Source organism: Symphodus melops, assembly GCF_947650265.1.
Source record: "Symphodus melops genome assembly, chromosome: 8".
Taxonomy (NCBI): Eukaryota; Metazoa; Chordata; class Actinopteri; order Labriformes; family Labridae; genus Symphodus; species Symphodus melops.
Genome location: NC_136698.1, coordinates 13,440,267 through 13,462,148, shown reverse-complemented (window position 1 = coordinate 13,462,148; position 21,882 = coordinate 13,440,267). Strand labels below are relative to the sequence as shown.

The window sequence follows — 21,882 nt, the reverse complement described above, 5'->3', positions numbered from 1 at the left end:
AATCTTCAATTAAATTCAGGGTTATTAAGAATACTTTCTCAGGTGTTGTACTTTTATACAACTTAAGACTGCTGAAGTTTGTCCTTTTTCAGCTACTTCATAACTTTTGAATGTTTTTTTCAATAGGAGAAGGTGTCATTGTAGAGTCTAAGAAGTCAAAAGATCCAATATTTCACGAAACCAATTAAGTTAAAAGTTAAAATGAATACAAATGAACTCAAAATGACAAATAGGTGCTTCTTTTCCACTCATTTTCTATCCCAGTAAACTCATGATCCGACCGTTTTATGTTGATCCTCTAGGCAGAATCCAATCCTTATATTGTCAACCACTAGATCAAACTATCAAACAGTAAATTCATAAATCACATCCATTTTAATTATGGTTTTGCTGGATAATTACTTTATGTATTCAATATGAATGCATTCATTTGATGAATTTTTAAATAATTGTGTTAGCAGTTTGACTTCAGTGAGGGAGAAAAGGGCATGTTTGGAAATAATGCTCAGACTCTGTTTGGCCACCTTGACATAGTCAGCCTAACAGAGCCACCCAACCGTCTAAAGGACATGAAGATAAACAGAACTTACGTAGTTCAAATGTAAATGTTTAAGTTAAACACATTTTGGATCAGCAGTGAATTATAAAAAAAGAAATCATTTTCAGTTAATATGTATTATTGATAATGATGGTGGTGTTTAGGATTAAGGATAAAAACCAATTTGTAATCAAATTCCATGGTGACAAAAAGTAAAGCAAAGGTTAGACCCAGGATGTCCTCTCCTTTTCGTTTAATAGAGAAATGTATACAGTGCAGTGAATATTCACAAATATGTACAAAGGTTACAGACATACATTTAAGATTAAAAATGCATAGTTTACAGTGTTCCATAGTACACAATCAGTCATCTGTATTGTTGTATTTAACTGTACACGTAACGCAGTTAAGCATTCTCTTCACCTGTTTTCAGTGCAAAAAAAACAAACAAAAAACACTTCCACACCTTTTAAAATAGGGGGAAATGAAGTCACAATGATTACAGTACCGATCTCTAAAGAGCTCCTCACAAAACTGGAAATGTAATTATGGATTTATGAGCATTCGTCGAGACTCAAAAAGCCACATGTACAGAAATACAGTGCAACAAAATGCTAACATTGATATAAACTGTACCATCCACCTCACACTGAGCACCATGTACCTGTTAATTTCAGCCACTTTATTAGAACCATCGTTGACAAAATGTTTGACAATTCTTTGAGGTAACAGCCTCCTAGTAACGTCATGTCGCAGTGGTGTAGCCGTAAAAAACAAAAAAAGATGCAACGGTGTTTTAAACTATATTTGCAGGTTGAGATGCTTCAAAAGTCACAAAGAAAGACAACAACACCAAAAGAAAGTGTAAAACAGTAACAAGGCACATAAAGTTAAGCTCTTATTGCAGAAGCTTACTTCAGGCTAAGCTAAGGCACACTGGTACAGATCCCACAGTCACATACAGTGCTGAGAGCCACAGCGGTGAATGCTCTGTTAAAAATTACACAGGAAAATAAACAGAACCCAACTGCATACAGGAATTAAGTCAATTCATATTTAAGACCACTTCTGCCTGTTTTTTGACCTCCAGTAGAACATTTACCTTTACAGTAATTGTTCTAACTGTGAAGTGCAACTTAAAGTGTTTTACACAATTGAACTTCACTACCTCTAAAACCATTAAGGTATGTGAGAATCTGAATGGAGCAAAAACAGTATCCCTTACATTAGACACAAAATATGAACCAAAGAGGATAACTTTTTCTTTTTGTAAAACAATGAAGTTACAGTTATGTGTCATAAAAAACAAGCTCTTGAAAAAATATTTTTACAGTATTCACATAGACTTTGTTATAAATAATGAACATTCTTCCATGACTTTTGTATTATTGTGAGATAAAATAAGTTACAGGTGTTTAAGTTATTTTCTAAGTGCTGGATCGAAGGGCGTTCAACATCGAGTGTTTTGTCTTGAAGGTCAGTGGTTCTCCAGAGTGATTCTACAGACAAAGAAAAGTTTATCTTATTTACAAGCACTGACAGAAAAGTAGAACGTCATAGGGGGAAACTACTGCGGGTGTCTTACCTTTTTGAAGATCTTTTTGAGTTAGACCTCCATGAATCCTTACATCTAACGAACGTGACCTCTTGTGACTTTAAGTCCTGTGCTTCAGTGTCCTTTACACAGAACACCATCCTTAAAAAAGTAAACACATTGATGAGCATGACAACTTTTTTTTACCCAAGCTTTGTCTATGGCAAGGTTATAATAACAGGACATTTTATACTATTATCACTGCTCCTATTCCTGAAAAATAGATCCTTCTAAAATAGTGTGCAATCATTTCTTTGTCTCATATTCTATTGGCTCTATGTGAGTTTTTAAGTCTTATTATAGTGCAACTTACTTTTTTTGAGTCTCTCCAGCTCTAATGCGGATTTTGTGAACCTTTACGTCAGTGTTTTCGGAGTCACCCGACCACCAAGAAGAAACGATCTTCAACATGTTGGAGGTTGACCACCCGTTTGTCTCCTCCCATTTAAACTTCAGCATCAAGAGATCTCCGATATCTTTCTCCGTTGCCAGCAGGAAGGAATGTGTCTTATTTGTTTCGATTTTCTGCTTTCTGTCAGACACAAATATAAGTGTAAGTGTTGGACTTCTACACAAAGAGAAATTCCCCCGCACATAGCCTCATAAACTCTGAACTACAAACCACAAGGTAACCACAGAAGCGTTAACTAACTGCCAAGTCTGAGGTTACATCACTATTTATGGTGTCTACTTCATGCTGTGCGACTATTACAAAACAACTTGTAAAATTTGTAAGATGCAAGTCACAGTGGTGTAGTTCTTTTTTATGAAGGTTTTTAAATGAGCTACTTACAATTTCAACTCCAGGTTTTCTGCCTCTGCTTTTGTCCCATACAGCGAGACGGTGAGCGAAGGCTCCATCTCTGAACGGTTCATGTTGCTGAGGAAGTGGATCTTCAGCTGATAGTGGTAAACTGTAGAGCAAAAGGCCATGTGTTTTTACAAACAGCTTTCAGCTTTATTATAAGATCGAATGTAGCTACTGGAACATTTATCTGTCCACTTACCTCTGAAAGGCATGGAGGCCCGAGTGTTAGTGAACATCTGAATGTTGCGTGCTCTGCGAACCTTGCTGATGTCATAGCCGACTGTGTTGCAGCGACTTTTTCGACAACTGAGACACATGCCACGATTGAATGTGTCACTGTTGCTGCACCTGTACGCCTTTCCTGCTTCCTGCTCGTTCAGCAGAGAGTCGATAAAGAGGTGGATGGAGCGCTCGTGTTCACACTTAACTGCATCTGTGATAGCTGGATGGGATGGAGGGGAAAGATATCTAATTTAATATGTAAATCATACTCAAAACAAATTAAAGATATCTATTACCTAGTGAGCCAAAATTACCTAGTCATTACTGTAAAATGACCTTTAATTAAACCTTTTTTCAGCCCTTTTGGGAGTCGCTATTTGTTTGCAGAACTGTGCAATGTTCTCCGTTTGCTTTCAATTATAATTGCCAAAATGTGCATTGTGATCTCTTTGCAGTGGTTCGCTCATTGCCCAATAATTGGTTTTACTCACCAAAAATCCCAAGGTTTGCGATCTTTTTCAGGGCTCCCCTGAGGTTACATCCTGGCTGGAAGCTGCCTCCATTGGGGTAAATGTCAACATGGCCAACAGGTTGCTGGATCCCGATACTGAAACCAAGTGTGCCCCGTGTAAAGGTGTGGAGCACGTCAACAAAATGAGCGTCATCCGGGGAGAGACGCCCGTGAGCATGCTCCCCCTCAAAGTCAGGACCGGCTGGGTCCAGGCCTGCATACAGAGACAGGAAGTTGTAGCTATGAATCTACCGATCAACTCACAATGAACTAGACTTTTACTGAATATTCAAATGTTATATGTTTGGATATTCTGTTTAGTTTACCAGTTATTCTTCCAACTTTATTGGCTGCATGGCTTCCAGCAAATCCAGCCACATGAGCCCCAAGGCTGTAGCCAATCAGGTGGAGGTTCTCAAGAGGCATATTTGTTGTTTCCTTTAAAGTACAGAAAAGTTAGACAAAAGCTTGCTTGATTTGTTAACTTAATGTACTAGTACAAACTGTGATTGTACTGGTACAGCTGTAAGAACAAAACGGATTCCAGAGATGTTTTGTTTTTTAAAGTGGCATAATTTGTTACAAAGTTTCTGATTACATTAAACTGTCTCCTTCCATTACAACTGTGGTAACTAGCCATTTACCGTCTCAGTAAAGAAGTAGATTCCAGTAAGAATATGGTCCACAAGTTACTGATTGCCTATTAAATAACTTGAAATTAGTTTAATTTGATGAGAAACTTGACACTTGTTTTCAATCACATTGTAAATTAAATTCCTTTTTTACAAATACACATTTTTAAAATCTTTACTTCGTTTTCATCTTTTTTGCCCTTGTGTTGTAAAATCACTTTGAGGCAATGAAAACAATAAACCCTTACTATGTTTATTTTTAGTAAAGAGGTAGTAAAAAACTGGAACTTTTTTTTTTTTTATCCAACTCACCTCAATCCAGTCAATGAAGCTAGCAACCTCCTGTCCCACTGCTTTGGTGTTCTGAGCTGCCACCCCATAGTGGTTCTGTGCCGAGTAGAGCCAGTCCACCACGATCACGTTAGCTGTCTGTTCTCTCTTGTACAGCGCCGACACAAGCTTAGCCACCCAGCTTTCAAACAACCCGCTAACCTATTGAAATAACAGTCAACACAATGAACTTAATTCCAAATAAAGCTTAGAAACATTAATTGCACTTCTAGGAAGCTCAGAAAGAATTTGCACATTCTTTATGATATTGTAGCCCTTTTTTATGAATCTTTTCTTCCTGCGTTAGTCCATACAAGTTTTTGCTTGTTAAGAAAGTTTTGAAATGGCCAGACTTAGAGGCACCTAAATTTGGTGATGGTACATTGACGCACGATTAGTCACAGGTGGTTTTTTTTGCAACACAGTAAAGTAAAGTGAAAAAAGGGCCCTTCATTTTAATAACAGGGGGCCTGTCACAACAGGCTTAAGTGTCTCAGCTCACCGTCCATCCATGGATCACTAGGAAGGTTTTGGAGGTGCTGTTGAAGGTGCAGGCTGTCAGGGAGTCAGGGTTACCAGGAACAATGTAGCACAGGTCATCGTCAGGATGGGATGGTTTACGGAGGGAGAATTTGGCAGCTGTTAGATTTTTGTCATCCTGAGGCTCAAATAGGTCTCTCAGAGGGTCGAGGAAGCTACCTGAAAAAAAGCAAGATGAAATATGTATGTGTTTGTATTACAGGAGAAATTCCTTTGCAGTAGCTGGTGTTTGTATGTGTAAATTTGATCTAACATTCAGCATGGGAAGTCCGAGGAGCCTCACCAGTTTACTGAGTAACTGGTCTCAATAAAAGCAGGCCCCTTAAGGGCCCCTCCGAAAATAAGCTTCCCCCTTAGACGAGATAAATCCTCCAGGGTTACAGGGGTTCACTTGGTCAGACCAAGCTCCATAGAAACCAGCATGTTCTCCCTCGCTTTGTTCTTGCAATCTCAACCACTATAATCTGTACAAAGTTTCAGAGGTTCTGACCAGTCAGCTGACTCAACTCAATTGGGGGTAGTGCTAGTTCACTGAATTGGGGGTGGGGAGGTGGATGAAGGAATTGAACAGATATTTACAAGGCTTACATGGCAAAGGGGTTACAGCAGTTAAAGGGCAATTTTACGTTAATAAATCATTAATTAAAAACATATTAATATACTATTCTTTTAGTACCCTGAAAGTGGTAGCCACTCCGATCTCTGAAAAGTGTCTCTTATGTCCTGCTCGAAAGCTTGATCCAATGAGAACCTACTAAAATATCTTATGGCCGGTTTTAGAGAGTAGAAGTTGGGCATTTGCCAATACAAAGACAAGTACAAAGACACGTGGTTTCACTTTAAGAAGTTAATGTTATTACCAGAGTCCAAACTACACCCACATCCGGATCATACACAACAGAAGAGACATTCCATCGTGAACGTAGGCACGTTTATACCCACCCAAATCCTTCGTTTCCCACAAAGAGAAAGGTGCGACGATGAGCCGTGAAGTAAAAAGGATGAACTAAAGTGTAAACTGTCAACTCACCAGGAATAGAATTGGCGAGCTTTTCTTCCAGGGATGTCACATATTGCACCGCTGCGTTCAACACCAGAAAGTACAGAAACCGAACTCGCCACGCTTTCATTTCTTTCACAGCTTTGTACTTCAAGAAAAAAGGTCTCAAATACTGAACGAAGTTAAATAGAAGAGTTTATTCCTCCTCGGAGTGATTTCTGTGTGTCCTGTTGCACGCCGAGAGCGCTGATATCTGAGTCTCCTTGAACCCTCCGCTTCTTAAATAGCTCTTCTGACAAGCCTCTGGCTGCTGACCCCCGGGCGGGGAATGGAAAACTCTGTGTAAAGTAAATCATTAGACTGCTTTACCATTGTGGTTGCCAAGGAGATCTTTTATTTAAACCATTAAAATGGACTTTAAATGTTTAAAACTTTATCAACTATGTGTTTCTACAGTAGGCTAAAAGCCAAACATGAGGATTGAATTACAGTAACATTGCATGTTGGACTGATTACTTTGGACAGTTTGATTTAACAAAAGCCTGTTTGATAATTGGTTGAACTAGGCCTAATTCCCGAACTGATTTTAACCAGCCTATCAAAGTAAACGTCATGTTTTAGGTGAAAAGCGGCATATTACTTTATGCAAAACAAAACCATAAACCTGTGCAGAAAATACTGCAGGCAGGTCTGCACTGTTTCAGTGCTTTCAGTGCATTCCAAGCAAACAATTGCTGACAACAAAACTTCAAATGTGAGTAAAAAACACAAAAAATATTGTCAATAATTAAGCATTTTTAAGTTAGGCTTAGTTTGAAATGTTGTCCAAATCATCAAAAAAAAGTCAGTAGGCTACTGTAGTTAATGAAAAATGTGAGGCCCCTGATTAAATCTGTGGCTAATGTTTACAATTTAGGAGAATCAAGTCATCAGTTAGTTTACACACACAGTCGATGAAACAGGTAGCTTAAGGACACTTCGGTCTCCCCTTTATACTGATCTACTGTTATCATTGCATCAAGGAACAGGTAAGAGAAAATAAATAGAGAAAAACGGCAGCACCAAGAACTGTACCGGTAACTTTTTATTTAGCTGAAAGTGAAGAACAGTCAGTTTATCAGGTTTTGTTTATGCAGTGTCCATGTCCCACTCTATGTCTGTCCATTAATAAACCACTTCTTCACACATGGAGTTGCAAACTACAGGACTGATTAGGAAATAATTATCCTTTAAACTTCCTGATGGTCATGTGGTTTTAATGCATGCACATCACTCTCTCCTCTTAACATCGAACTCTATGTTCTATCCTTTTCCTGTAAAACAATTCATCAAGTTGAATTTTAATATCTAGATATATTCTTATATCCAGATATTCAAAACAAAAAAGGAAGCAATTTATGTATTGAAGCCCTGAATAGCTTAGCTTAAAAATTCTGTGATGAATCACGAGTCATTTTTTTCTGAAGAAAGTGAGTTTTCAAAACTGAAGATAACAATATGTATAGCCTGTTACCATGACCAAAGTCAAGGTTGTCACTTATCTTAAGGATAAATACATATATACATTTTAATAATCCCAAAAGGGGAAATTACTTGAACACTGTAATTAAGAAATGCTACACACATATAGGCTAACACACTTGCACAAACAGGCTCCTATGGACATGTACTTATTGAAAGACATCAGAGTGAGAGGCTGCACATGAAAAAGCACCCTAGCAGTTTTGGTGCCATGCTTGAGGGCATCTCGGCAGGGCTCAGAAGTGAACTGGCACCTATCAAACAGAAAAATCTCCACACTTGAGACTTGAACCGATGACTCTCCATTTATTAACCTATGTCCCTACAGACTGAGCTACTGCCACTAGGAATGAAAAAGCACAGTTAAAAGCTGTCTTGAGAAGTGTAGTCTACAGATTAATGCTGAAGATATGAGATCAAAGACATGTACTTACCTTTTGACTTTTGAGGATGATCATTGTTCAGATGGTAATCCCCTGATAGCATGCAGACTTGATCATGTTTCTGTCTAAGATGTTACCATGTTGATTTTGATTTAAAAAAATGTTTTTATTAGTTATTTGATGCTTACAAAATGGCTACATGCCATGTACTGTACTGGATTAGCAGAGTAGAGAAGGGACAATAAGTGGAAAGCTAATGTAGAGGACAAAAGTCATTGAACTTCACACACAGATCTGTTCTTATGTGGACTTTACCAACCTGAGGTAACTTTGTTGCTTTATCAGTAAATAAGCTAAAGAGGTGGGATATCAAAACCATGGCAGCATCTACTTTGCAACACTGACTTCAAATGTCGTCACCAGTAAAATATGCCAGTGTGGAGTCTGTGAGTGAGGAGACAAGAGACAGAGATGTGTCGAATCACTTTAATCTCCGCTTTTTTCTTCATTCATTCCTTTTTACAGCGAATGAGGTCAAAAACATAATGCCCCATCAAACGTAACAACTCTCTCTTAAAGGTACAGTCCCGCCGGTGAATGTCTCTCTCAGTTTTATTTGTGGGTCTCTACACCAGAGCCTGTCACTGGGGGAAATTCACTTCACATGTTTCGTCCATCTTTCTATGCAACTAGTACCATAAATCAACAAAAAAAAAGGTTGCTGAGTGTTAATTCTGCATCACAGTTTTCTATATGTAAAGTCCTTGTATTTTGGTTGCATTGAAGCAAACTTTCCCACACTGCCTTATATATTACTTCCTATCTCTTAAAAACCTCTGATCTTTGACCTCTTGCATTGAGCACTTCATTAACTAACTGGGCAAATAGTTGTTACAGGCCAGCGGGGGATTATGTGGTAAGATTAAGGCCAAAGTAAGCTTCACAGCGGCCGATTTGTTTCCCAAAACTATACAAGAAGAGATGCCAAGATACAATGGGCAGGGAGCCGATGGTGTGATGGTTGAAAAGTTACAAGCCTGTTGGTGTAAAGCTCAACTGAACAATAAAGTTCACAAGCATGGTAACAAAAAAACACAACTTTCTACAACAAACCAACGAAATTGAAACCAATTATCAGCAAGCAGTCTGACAGGTCCACAATGACTGCAGAGTAAAGTATAACATGAGGTTCTCTGTGTACATTCAGTTTAGTAAACAGCTTTTTTCCTCCAATTAAAATGTATTTCTAGTGTTATGGATTAAAGTTCTTTGGTTAAAAAGCATTTTAATGATGCACCATATAAAACATGATCATAGTTATTAAGCCCTCTCCGTGTTTTAAAACTTTTGTGACATCCATTATAGCTTATAAAATAATTTAAAAATACACCTATTAAGTGTTTAGAGGAATAGTTTTATGTTTAGCTATGATAGTTCCTTGGCTCTTTCACCTTATCCATGAGTTATTGTTGCTGGTCAAAACTGAGTGGTAGTCCGCTGGCTATATGTCTCAGACAAAAAAACAAAAAACAAAACAATAGTTTAACTTTTGCAAACAGAAAATACTTACAAAGCCAATGACATTCCTCTTAGTCTCAGCTATGCTTCTTTGTAGTTTAGTGATGACAAATAGGTTCAAAGAAGAGTGACAACATATTGTTTTACTCTTAGGCTAGACTACAGAGCTTATTCCATGTTAAACATATTATCACATGGCCAAATTAATTTGATTCATTTAATTGATGTCCAAAATCATTACCCATGTAGAGCATACTGCATTTTCTTCAGCAATGTCATTTTGATAAGGCCTTCAAACTTCCCAACATCTTTTGATTGCCTCATGCTAGAGCACATGTTTCTTGTTTTCTAACTCTCTGTTGATCTGCACAGCCAGTCTGTTGGTCAGAGTCAGACGCATTTGTTTCTGAACAGGTTTTCTTTTTCTTTGGTCTCAACAACACTTTGAGCAAACCTCTCAAAGTCATGAGGTAATGTTCCCTTTGTGACCACAGTGAGAGAGAAAATATAGCCATTAATGTTATTATTATTTTTGTAGAGTAGTGAATTACTTTATTTATCTATCACATAACTCTTGATTCTTATTATGCCACAAGTCTTAAGTATCAAAACAGTTTTAAAAAACAAGAAAACAGCAATGTAATTTAGCTAAATTAACTGCTTCATCATGAAATCTTTTTGAGGAAGTTATCCATCAACAACAAGAATCTGTCATGGTTTTGTTTTGTTTCTGTATTTCATCTTGTTTTAGTTTTCATTCTTTCCCTCGTGTTCTGTGTGTGTGATTCCTAGTGTGGTTTAGTTTAGTCTTTGGTGTGTTTCCCTGTATCCTTGTGTCCTTCTATGTTGTCTGAAAGCTTGTTTCCTGTTACTTGCGTTTTCAGATTCTTAGTTTGGTGTTTAATGTTCTTAGTCTAGTCTTTAGTGTTTCCTGTTTTATTTTGTATTATCTGGTTTACGTTGTATTTTCGGTGTTAGGTTTTACTTTGTAGTTGTCATCAGTGTTCTGGTATTGTGTTTTTTGCTCTCTGTTTCCCCTCCAGTCTTGATTACCCTGATTGTCCTCACCTGTCTCGTTAGTCTCACCTGTGTCCAATTAATCCTGTCTATTTAGTCTCTTTGTTTTTCCTCAGTCCCTTGGCGTTCATTGTCTGTGGTAGTTGTTGTTTGAAGTTTGTTATGTGTAGTTTGTCATGTGTGGTCTGAGCCTGTCGTTTTGTTTCCCTGCTCCTTGGTTTTACTTTGTTCTTCTCCTCGTGGGTTTTGGTTTTCTGGATTTAATATTTAAAGGGATACTTCACCCATTTGCATGAAGCTTTGTATCATTAGAAACATGGTAGTAGTGTTGAATGGTCGTGAATCCAGCCCTCATATTGCCCTGAGACGAGAAAAATATGCTTTTCTTTGCCTGGAAGTTTTCTTCATGTGATGCAATATGACGCTTTTTGCATCACATGAAGAAAACTTTCAAGCAAAGAAAAACACATTTTTCTCGTCTCAGGGCAAAATGAGGGTTGGATTCATGAAAATTCAACACCACTACCATGTTTCTAATGATACACAGCTTCATGTAAATGGGTGAAGTATCCCTTTAAGTAAGTTTTGGTTTTTGCCTTTTGCTTAATAAACCTGTCTTATACCTGCAATTGGGTCTTCCCTTTCCTGTTTTTCTACCTCTGAAGGTGACAGAATCAGTGATACAACTTTTTTTTCAATTACATACTTTGGATTGGTTCAGTGTTGCTTGATATGATTTAAATTTTTAGCAAAGCTCGCTTAGTGATAATAATTAGCTATAATCCTGTATAATTAAAACATGTTGGATGAGGGCGAGTATCAAACAAAAAGTCTGTTAATTTTAAGTTTTAAAATAAAAAAAGATACTAATATATATAATGGATGTACCTTCAGTATATTAAATGATCAAATTCCCCCAAATATGAATCACAAATGTCCCTTAATGTTTGTTACATATCAAGGCAATGCAACTTAATATGCAGGTCCACAATAAATTGACAGTTTATTTATAGTATTGTCTCATTCCTATTGAAAAGCAACTTGAGCAGTCAGGTTTATAGAAATATTTGCATTATCACTTTATTAAATCTTGGGATCTTCATTTAAACAGTGCACTGCATTTCAGTTAATAAAAGTAAATGCACTGAACAGCTGGCAAAGAGACATTTGATTGATCCTTTCAAAGCCTTGTGCATAAAATCACAAACTGCATCATTTATAAAATAAAAAAAGTACAGATAAAAACAGAAGCCAGCAGAAATATATATTACAGCTTAATATACAAATATATAAATGTACATTTAATAAATACAATATGTCATATTCTTGAGTTGTAATATGGCAATCATGTAGGCCAGTTCAGCACAAATCACCTGCATGTTTACCCAGAGTTATTCATCCATGTGTGACCTTTCAAAATTAGGGCTAAGAATGTTGTCTGAGTCGGTGAGGTAAACCGTTTGCAAGGGAGACCCAATTAAGAAGTAAAAAAGGGAGCACCAAGATATAACTGGACCTTAAAAAGTGACCAAAGTTCAATTTCTGAAAAGAAAATACCAAAACTGTGACATGAATATTCATCCCAATCTTATTGACCTCAACATCTGAATGTCTTCACGGGACAGAGAGACTTCTAAAGTGACCAGTGATACAATAACCAAAAAAACAATCAAAGAAAATGCAAGGCTTCAAGAGACCAATATTAACAACTCATATTCAAATAACAATAAAGATATGTATATGTATGTATAATAGTGATTAAAATAGCAATTTACAAAGACTGCTGTTATTCTGTGTTAAGTAAAAAGTTAATACTTCTTTGGTCCCTGTTGATTGCTAACAATATGTAGTATGGTAAAGACAAACATTAAGGATGGACAATCATTGTGTACAATTAAAAGATAAAAGGAAAAACAAGATGTGCCTAAATTGTGCCTTTCACTCTGAATCATTTATACATGAACAATAATCCAAGTTCACATAGGCAAACAAAACACACCACCACAAGTACATCGAATGAACAGTACATATGCTCTACAAATGTGTACAAGTATGATTACAAAGATATGCAGGAAAGGTTTGTCATATTTGAGCACATAACGACAAAGAACACCAGTAACTTTTTTTCAGCAGCACAGTTTTCAGAGAGAGAGAGAGAGAGAGAGAGAGAGAGAGAGAGAGAGAGAGAGAGAGAGAGAGAGAGAGAGAGAGAGAGAGAGAGAGGATAGAGCTGCTTTGCCAACTGGTTTCCAGCTCTGTGGTTACTGTTTTGCTGAAAGAACTGGGCGCTGAAGTGATGAGGCACAGCAAAAAGAAAACAAGAAAAATTCCGTAAAAGTCCAGCTACTTGCAAAGATGATCCCAGTATTTCTGTGTGCTCTCAATCTTTGGCTATGAATGTAGAGATGAATGATGTGCACGATGGGAAGGTTGGTTTTTACAGTGCAAATTCAAGCATCATTCTGCCCAAAAGAGCTGCCTTTCGTGTTCAGCTTGTGCATCCTGAAAAGACATCAGTAAACATAAAATTATTTGTCTCTGAAAATATATAATAAGGCTGACGGAGATTTGTTGATTAAGGGTGACATCGTAATGAGTCATGTATTAAAAGTCAAATGTGAATTGTATTTTGTTGAGTGTAAATGTTAATAGGTACATTTTGGGAAGATTTTTGGCGACATGCATCTAATGTATAAAAGAAGTTCCTCTTAACTTACCGTTTCTCAATACGGCTACTTGTGTCTTCCTTTGACTTAACAAAGACTCCACCTTCTCCTCCTCTGACTAGATAGGCAAACTCTCCCTCCTTTGCACTGAAGATTACCCTGAAATTATACGGGGAAAAAGTTAAAAAAAACTTAATTCTATATAAAATGACTATGAGAAATAATAGGTCTGAATAACATAAAAGGCATTGTGTATATGCTAGAAGTTTCCTCAATAGCTGGTGTTTTAGTGAGGTCTACACTTACTTGGACTGGTACTCCCCAGATTTGATGCGCAGTTTCCGAAGGTGAAACTGGCTGCTGCTCCAAAAGTCTGTCCAGCTTAAGATAGCATCTTTCTCCCAGCGTAGGTTCACGATCATTAGTTCTCCAATGTCCACATCAGTGGTGATGAGGAAAGACAAAGTGGTGTTGCTATTCAAAACTGGCCTGTAAAGTAAAAAGGAAGAGGAAACATCAAAGGTCTGTCGCTCAGATTGGATGCAGCAAAAGCATCAGTGTTGTGTTTGCAACTGTAGCTGACCTTCTGTTTTCTTTTGTACATGTACTCCATTTTTTTTGTTTTTACATTCTGATTTATTTAAAAGTAGTACTCTGTCATTTTACTTACAGGACGAAGGGAATGTCCTCTTTTTCTCCGTGGGTTCCAAAGAGAGAAATCTTCATCGGTTGCTCTGTGAAGCTCAGTGGGTCCTTGCTGAAGAAATGCGCCTTCACCTGATAGTGAAAAACTACAAGAGGAAGAGACAGTTTTTTTTGAGACACACTCACACTTCTTGTAAAGCTCCAACAACATATCTCTGCTACTTAGAGTTAGTTACACACCAGAAAAACCCTTATGTAACACCCTGATCTGTGTCTGTCTTCATGTGTTTGTCACGGTGCTGCACTAAAACACAGATCTGAGTTTAATCTTGTTTGGCTTCCTTCAAACATGCTCATTATTGCTGGGTATACTTATTTGAAAAGACGTTTTTTTCATCTCTTACATATGAGCTATTCACAAAGATGACTTGTGCCAAATAGTCATTATTAAATTAACTGTCTCATTATACATGCAGCTTTGTTCCATTACCTTAGCACACCTCATGCAACTCAAATACTTGTGTGACTTCTTTTTTTCACCTCCTGAATACTTGTCACAACCATTTCATAGCATTAACTGTGTCCACTTTTTTTGTTTCAAGACAACAAAATCAATTCCATCTTAATGCAGAAACTCAACAGACCCTCAGTTAATGCAACTCGAGGAATGTGTGTGAATTTTCTCAACTTTCACTAATCCCTGCTTAAACACATAAACCCATGTGGAATTTTTTTTACAGTTGTTCAACACATTTCTTGAATTGCACAAAGAAAAACAACATTAACAAATGAACATTTTCCTTCTTTTTTGTACCTTTGTAGGGCATCATGTCACGTGTCTTGAGGTACATCTTGGGGCTGCGGGTCATGCGGACCTTGTTGATGTTGTAGCCGAGTTTGTTGCAGCGGTTCTTCCTGCAGCTCAGACACAGTCCCTTGTTAAAGGCCTCTTTGGAGGTGCATCGGTATGCCATGCTCTGCTGCTGCGTGTTGACCAGGGAGTCAATGAAAAGGTGGATGGAGCGCTCGTGGGAACATTTTACAAGCTGGTCCATATCTACAGGGATTAAAATACAGAAACTGTAAAAATAAAATAAGATTGCTGAGCCACTCTAATATGACATCATTCAGCGAAGAAACATTTCCCCAGTGTGATTATTTATGATCCTTGACATGTCAGACTAAGTGCAATCCCAGATGGCATTTCTCTCTTGGTTCTCCCTTACTCTGTTAAAACAACAGCTGGAAGACGGAACAAGAAAGAGATCAAACAGGATTTTAACAAATCACACAAGGCCATTTTAATGACATTTCACTCAGCTTTTGGCAGGGATGTGTTTTTATCGTACACATAAAAGGACAAGATTGGTACCAGTAGGTCTGAGCCACTTGAGTCTAATAATAGGGGCAGTTGAATGTCAATGAGTAGGTTCGCAAGTGGGTCATCAAATGAAGAGTCCACTTCATTTACAGATGTTTATTGAAACCTAACCCTAAACATGACCTCAAACAGAATGAATTATTAAGAGTATATAAGGTACATACTTTGAAGGCCCTTCAGGCCTGCAGATGCAATTCCCAGCAAGGTATTCTGGATGTCACAGCCTGGCTGGAAAGTTCCTCCATTGGGGTAAATGTCGATGTGGCCCACTGGTCTCTGGATGCCAATGCTCCGGTCTGGGGAGCCCCTGGTGTTGGTGTGCAGGACATCCACAAACTGGGCGTCGTCTCGGGACAGGGTGTACTGGTTGTCTGCGTGCTCGAAGGTGGGACCAGCCGGATCCAGACCTGGGAAAAAAAGAGGGAAGATGGGTAATTGGCAAATCTTCAGAAAAATGTGAAAGAGGGACTGTTGTTTTTATTACAGCAGAATCCAATAAAGATATCGTTGTTCTACGCAGATCACAGAGATTGTGTATTATACATTCTTAAAAAGAGAATTGGACTGTATAGATGCACAGAAATGCATATACAGCATAGACCTTGAATGCAAGGGCAGACTTATATTTTCTTTACTGCTAGATCGAGTCCACACATTACATTACAGTAAGCATGTGTGTGTGCATTAATTGGCAAACCTAAATATCTATAGATAAAACAATTACACATGATGTTGACTAGTTTTCAATGGATTTGTAAGGAGGTTTTAATATATTACACTGACAAATTAAGAATTCACTTTGAAAAAACCCCCAAAAAATTGTTCTATTTACAGCCAATATTCCTGTTTCTTTATGTTTAAACTGAGTGTTTAAGCTAAAACTTCAGGTGTTTCCAATTTTTCACAGACACAATCCATTTTTGACCCATTTATAGTATATTTATATATATATTTTTGCATGCGAGGTAAAAGGCTGGCAAATGAATCTCACCTGTAATCCTGTTGATTTTATGGTCAGTCAGGTCTCCTGCAATTCCAGCCGCATGTGCTCCCAAACTGTAACCCAGCAGATGAATCCTCTCCCATGGCAGCTGCAGCTCTTTCTGAAAGAGAGATAAAAGGTGAACCTTCATGCATTCTTGAGTGAATCCTGCAGACTTGCTGGAGAGATTAAACTCATCTTAAATTGTACCCTGTACCTGAGCGCTGGTCATAAATGATCAGAGGTTGAAATTTAATCCAATACATTTGTTTATTTGTATTAGTGTATGCTTTGGAAAATGTTGCAATTTTTAAACTTTGAAGTTATGTGAAAAAAGGCAAAACAAAATAAGAGCATCAATCATGTCAAAGTCCCATCCTGCCTTGAAGTTGCTCAAACAAAGACAGAGCTTCACTAGACAGTGAGTTTCAGAAGCCACAAACATGAACATAAAACACCTTGAAAAGCGGTTAAAATCATAACCAGCAGCAACAGCTGGGTTAAAAAAAAACTTGAACACTAGAAGCAAATTTGTCACAGATTCAGAGGCTGCTCTTTTTCCTTTGCTGGCAGAGAAACACAGAATGCAGTGATAATACGGTTGTCCAAATAGCAGAAGGCCAAATGCACGTTTGAATGGGCCAAATCTGATCCAGCTGTAAGGCAGCTGTAAAACTGGCTTAGAAAGTGTTTAGTGTAAACACTCACTTGTATCCAGTTCACAAACTTGGCGACGTCACGGCCCACTAGTTTAGTGTAGGCAGCAGAGGTGGGGTAGTGCTGGCTGGCACGGGTCAGCCAGTCCACCACAATCACGTTGGCAGTGGGCTCACGGTTGTAGAGAGCAGACACCAGCTTGGGGACCCAGCTTTCAAACATCCCTGTTACCTATAACATACACAAGTTCACACATGCTGTGAGGTCAGTTGGAGTATTCGGTGATTTATTCTGGTCTTAACCCTTATTCTGTGTTCTGGAGAGAAGCCAGAGGTCACATCTTGTTTCATGACTGGCTCTACATCACTCTAAGAGAGGTGCTGTGTGTTCTTGCAGAAATAGCTCTGCTCTCAGGCTGTTTCATTTAACTCATTATACTGCTTTATGGATTTTTAATTAGGGCTTGGCTTAACACTATCTGACTGTCGTTTTTATTTGGTCAAAACCTGTATGTGTAATGTGAAAAGCATGCATTATATAATTTCAGTGTACATGCACTATATCTTAGAGCCAGAGAAGTAATGATTTTATGCATCTATACATAGAAATTTAATAAAGAAATTAGGCTTTCATTACAAGTTTCATTGCTAGCTGTGTTTTTAAAGGATTGTCAATGGTAACACAAAGTTGTACGCTTTCCATCCAGTCTGACATACCGTCCAGCCATGTATCAGAATGAAGGTCTGTGTTTCTGAGTTGAATTCACATTCTTCGATGGTTTCAGGCTGGCCAGCCACAATGTAGCACATGTCTTCATCTGGGATGTCTGCAGTGCGCAGGGAGAACTTTGACTGAATGTCACTGAAGTCTGTGATCCATTCGGTGGTGGTGGACAGCGGAGGAGCAGTGACTGTGCTGTTTACTGTTGCAACAAAGACACAGAAAGTTTACCAGATTATAATGGTGTGAGGAAAATATAGTTTGTGTATGCACAGTCTGTGATCCACAGTTCTTGAAGGATAGCAAATAAACATTCTGAGATTAGAAAACTCAGAAATGGTTCAATATAAAATATGGAATGTTTTTTCTCTATTATTGAAATAAACCCTCTTCTCTCCTCAAAATTGTAGGTAAACCAATCAGGGTAAAAAGCATGGCAGTGTCGCCCCCTTTTGCCTGATTCTTAATTTTGCCTGCATTAAAGTGAATAAAATCTCAAAAAAAATAATTGTCTAAAAATCTTGGGTATTCAGTTCTGTAAAGTGTAAAAAGCCTAAGACTGGAAGAAATTAAACTACCTTGATTTGATTTAGTGAGCCAAATTTGCGATCTAAACTTTATTTTAAAAATCTAACAATAATGCTTTAAAGTGGAGTAAACACCTTTCTCATTCAACATTATTCTGCTCTAAGTATTTTAAAAACCGAGTTTTAATGTGAAACACTAAGTTATTCGGTGTAAGCTACGCTTCCCTCTTTTTGGACAAAAGGCCAGTAGCAGCAGCTTTTCTTCATGCACACATGGACATGGTATGAAATCGGATGCAGACCTGCAAACCTGCAGACTGAAAGCACTTCTCAGGGTTACTCCCGGTCATGGCGAAACAGCATGCTTCAATTAACCTGCACTCTTTGTGTTGACTTCATAAGAACAACAGATGAATCATGAAGATGAAATCATACCAAACAAGTTTTCACAAATTATAGCTAATAAAAAAAAGTCTTACCAAACACATCAGTTGTATTGAGTTCAGGGTCAGAAGAAAAAGCTGCAAAGATCTTTCCCAAAAATATCCAAACAGTCAAAAAGCTCAAATTTTCTTTTCCCATATTATCTAAAAGTTTTTTGTATTTTTGGGGAGGGGGTTCTCAAAAAAAGTCCTTAAATAAGAAGTTCTCTGAGTGATACTCGACCAGTTTAAATCCAATCTTGTTTTTTTTTTGTTTTTTTAACACAGAGCACTGGTTAGGAAGTGACCTGGAGTTGAGGTTTGGGAGTAAAGTTTCTTATGGTCTGTCACAGATGCCGCTACAAGTCATCTTTATGGGTGGCTAATTTGAATATGCACACATGATTGGCTGGAGTTTAGTGGGCGGGGACTAAACTTTGGTCCAGTGCAGAGGGGAAACCATTCTCTAAAAGATCGCTGTGCTCACCCAACCCTGCACAAAAGTCTGATAACAACATACTTACCGGAACTTTACGTGACATGAAATAAATGCCTTCGATTTGAAACATTTGTCAGCTTCAGCTTAGTTGGCTGTCAATGAAAACAAACAGTATTAAAAGTAGGCTATCTAAGTAGTCGATGCAGGAATAAGGTTTAGCCTATGTTACGGTTTAACATTAAAATGGATTGAATTAGCCTACTTAGGTAGCTACGGAGTATTAATTCACTTTACAGGTATTTGTCGATGTGTTTCTTAAAATTTACTTAATATTCTGATCTGTAGTGTGTACATTATTTAGTAATTAACTGTCAAACATATGTCATGCAATTCAACTGATTTCATCTTATCTGTATAAATAGCCTGCATGAAATCCTTATTACCTGTCTCAGTCTTGTATTCTTATAGTTACTCAACTAGCCTATGTAGGCCTAAGTCCTTGTGTCAGCTGAAAAGCACTATATTAATTAAATGTATTATTATTTCAAGCCCTGAAGTAAAGTACAAGGCTGACTGCAAGATCAAGTACAACACATGAAGTGTAACAACCAAACTCACAATTTATTGTTTTCTGTGTGTAGGTCTTGTTTACACATTTCAATGAAAATATACAATAAAGTTTTATATATGATCACTCACGTTGTCCTTCATTGTCTAAGATACAAGTCTGAATTCTGACTGTAAGTAGCATTTGTGATAAAAAAAAATGTTTTTTAAAAAATGCTCTGCCTGCTTTTATATCACAGTGAAATGCATCTCTCGTGCTGAATCTTTAAACTTCTGTGGAAAATATAAAAGGGGCTGTTTTGGCAGAGTGCAATAACAGCTTTGTCTGACACCCTCTGCAGTTGTTTCAGACATTAAAATCTTCATGTCGAAACAGTCATTGTTTATGCTATAGATGTTATTTGCCTGTGTAGGTTTCAGATTCCTGATGCATTTGCAGCCAAGTCTGGTGTGACAATCTTCTGAGTAGAGCGTGGTGGGTGTGTTATAGGTCCCCTCTCCTATTGGTGGATCACTGGTGAGTGTGACACTGAAAAATTGACAAATCTAAAGTGGGTAACATTTAAAACCTCAGAGAATTGCCCGTGTCCCCTGAATGCGTGTGAAAGTTAAGCTTGGAAGTAAAATAGATCAAGAAAAGAACATTCCCGCATCTTATAATGTCTTTTAAAATGGAACAAGATGGCAAGTGCTTGTATGGCACTCGGGGGCACCGGAAGAACTTAAAAAAGAACTGCAGAGAAATCAGAAACACATGCAGGATGAGAACAAGCGTGAGAGAAATGTGTCTGAGTTTTATGGTCATTTTCAGGCCAAAACATCTGCATGAGAAAATGTTACACCTCTGTAAAGTGCGGGTAAGAAAAACACACTGACCTATAACCCAGATATTTCCCCACCATAATATTATTGCCCTGTATGCTCGCTGAGAGCACCCAAATATCAGCTGTTTGATATGAAAGGATACAGTTTCTTTGTTTTGAGATGTGATTTTTCTTACAGGGTCTTCTCTCTGTGAGCGGCTCACTTACAAAAACATCATTCTTCAAAAATCTATACAAAATCTAAACAAACACAAAATGAGATTCAGATTAAGGGGATCAGGACTCACAAAGAAGGCCATACTGTTTCCTGTGTTTCTGCACGTTTCTTGCCTTGAAAAAACAAAGCACATGACACACAGGTTAAAATTCCTTGTCGGAGAAAAGCCTCCATTCGAAAGACTAGACTTTGTCCATGGGTGTATATCGTAACATGTGACATGAAGACATAAACATTGTTAGATTTACAGCATTGTGAGTTTTTGTCTTGTTGGGCTTACCCTCATATGTGTGATGATTCAGTTCAGTTTTGTTTCAGTTGTAGGATGGGTTGGGTTTCTTCTCCTTCTTCCCTTCCCCCTTCTGTTTTCTGTCTCCTGCCTTCACTTCACTGCTTCGTTATTTGTTGAACATTAAAGTGTTAAACTTTTTATTCCTGTGTCTCTAAATTTTGAGGTTTAACTTAATGAAACCTATATGATAAGAATAAGATTTTTAACTCTTGTTTTGTTGGCTTCCCCATTGTTGTTCCCAGCTTAGTCACATGGGCATACGTGTAGTAAGTATACGCATATGTGTACTGTATGGTCAGGTGACTGATCATCACAATATACATTTCTTTTAAAACCTCCAACAAAAATTATAGTATCAATAAAACACGTTGTGATAAATGTATTATGCAGATGCCCCTTCTTTTAGACTATAAATGGAAAGGAAAAAGCCGACACTTGCTGCTTGTTATAGACAGATATAAATGTGAAGTAGGTTGTGCAAAATGGTGAGTGTACCATAGCACTTTTTTTTATTTAACTCCCGTCACAGAACTCCACACACAATGAAAAATGTAGTGGACATCAATCACTGATTCTCAAAAACATTGTGTGCACTATGTTTATGTTTTAATGTTGAGTTATTTATAAACATAGAAGGAACTGCCTGACTTCCTAAATGTAGAAACCTTTCAATGAACCATCCTCACTTCTCAACCACTGCTTCATAATTGCCTTCTCTAAATACAGACTGTTGTTGTCTTTAATCCTATATTCTCAAGTACATGTATGTGTGTGTATGTTTAGATATGTATGTGTGTGTATTGTGTCTGTGTGTGTGTGTGTGTGTGTGTGTGTGTGTGTGTGTGTGTGTGTGTCTGTGTGTGTCTCTGCCAGTGATTGTTAGGAAGGTGCTGCTTAGTTGCCGACCAGAAGAGCCAACCCAGTGATTT

The 21,882-nt window shown here is 37.8% G+C and overlaps 1 protein-coding gene across 1 annotated transcript; it reads right to left on the bottom strand.

Annotated features, from left to right (window-relative positions):
• Positions 1-776: 776 nt before the first annotated feature.
• On the bottom strand, positions 777-18,967 carry LOC306828575 (uncharacterized protein). Its single transcript, XM_079351096.1, has 20 exons — positions 18,672-18,967; positions 17,662-17,867; positions 16,997-17,176; positions 16,298-16,409; positions 15,471-15,713; positions 14,740-14,982; positions 13,951-14,071; positions 13,587-13,769; positions 13,332-13,439; positions 13,081-13,116; positions 6,206-6,366; positions 5,138-5,334; positions 4,618-4,797; positions 4,000-4,111; positions 3,654-3,887; positions 3,140-3,382; positions 2,926-3,046; positions 2,446-2,664; positions 2,124-2,234; positions 777-2,037 (listed from the first exon to the last, which is right to left on the bottom strand). Exons 1-20 carry the CDS (start codon positions 18,772-18,774, stop codon positions 2,016-2,018), a joined length of 3,135 nt encoding a protein of 1,044 aa, XP_079207222.1. The 5' UTR covers positions 18,775-18,967; the 3' UTR covers positions 777-2,015.
• Positions 18,968-21,882: the final 2,915 nt, after the last annotated feature.

Coding starts and splice junctions, on each gene's coding strand:
- LOC306828575 (XM_079351096.1), bottom strand. CDS start 18,774: ATGGGAAAAGAAAATTTGAGCTTTTTGACTGTTTGGATATTTTTGGGA. Junction 14,983..15,470: donor AGGCCTGAAGGGCCTTCAAA/GTATGTACCTTA, acceptor TAATCCCTGTAG/ATATGGACCAGCTTGTAAAA. Junction 14,072..14,739: donor TGACATGATGCCCTACAAAG/GTACAAAAAAGA, acceptor TTCCTCTTGTAG/TTTTTCACTATCAGGTGAAG.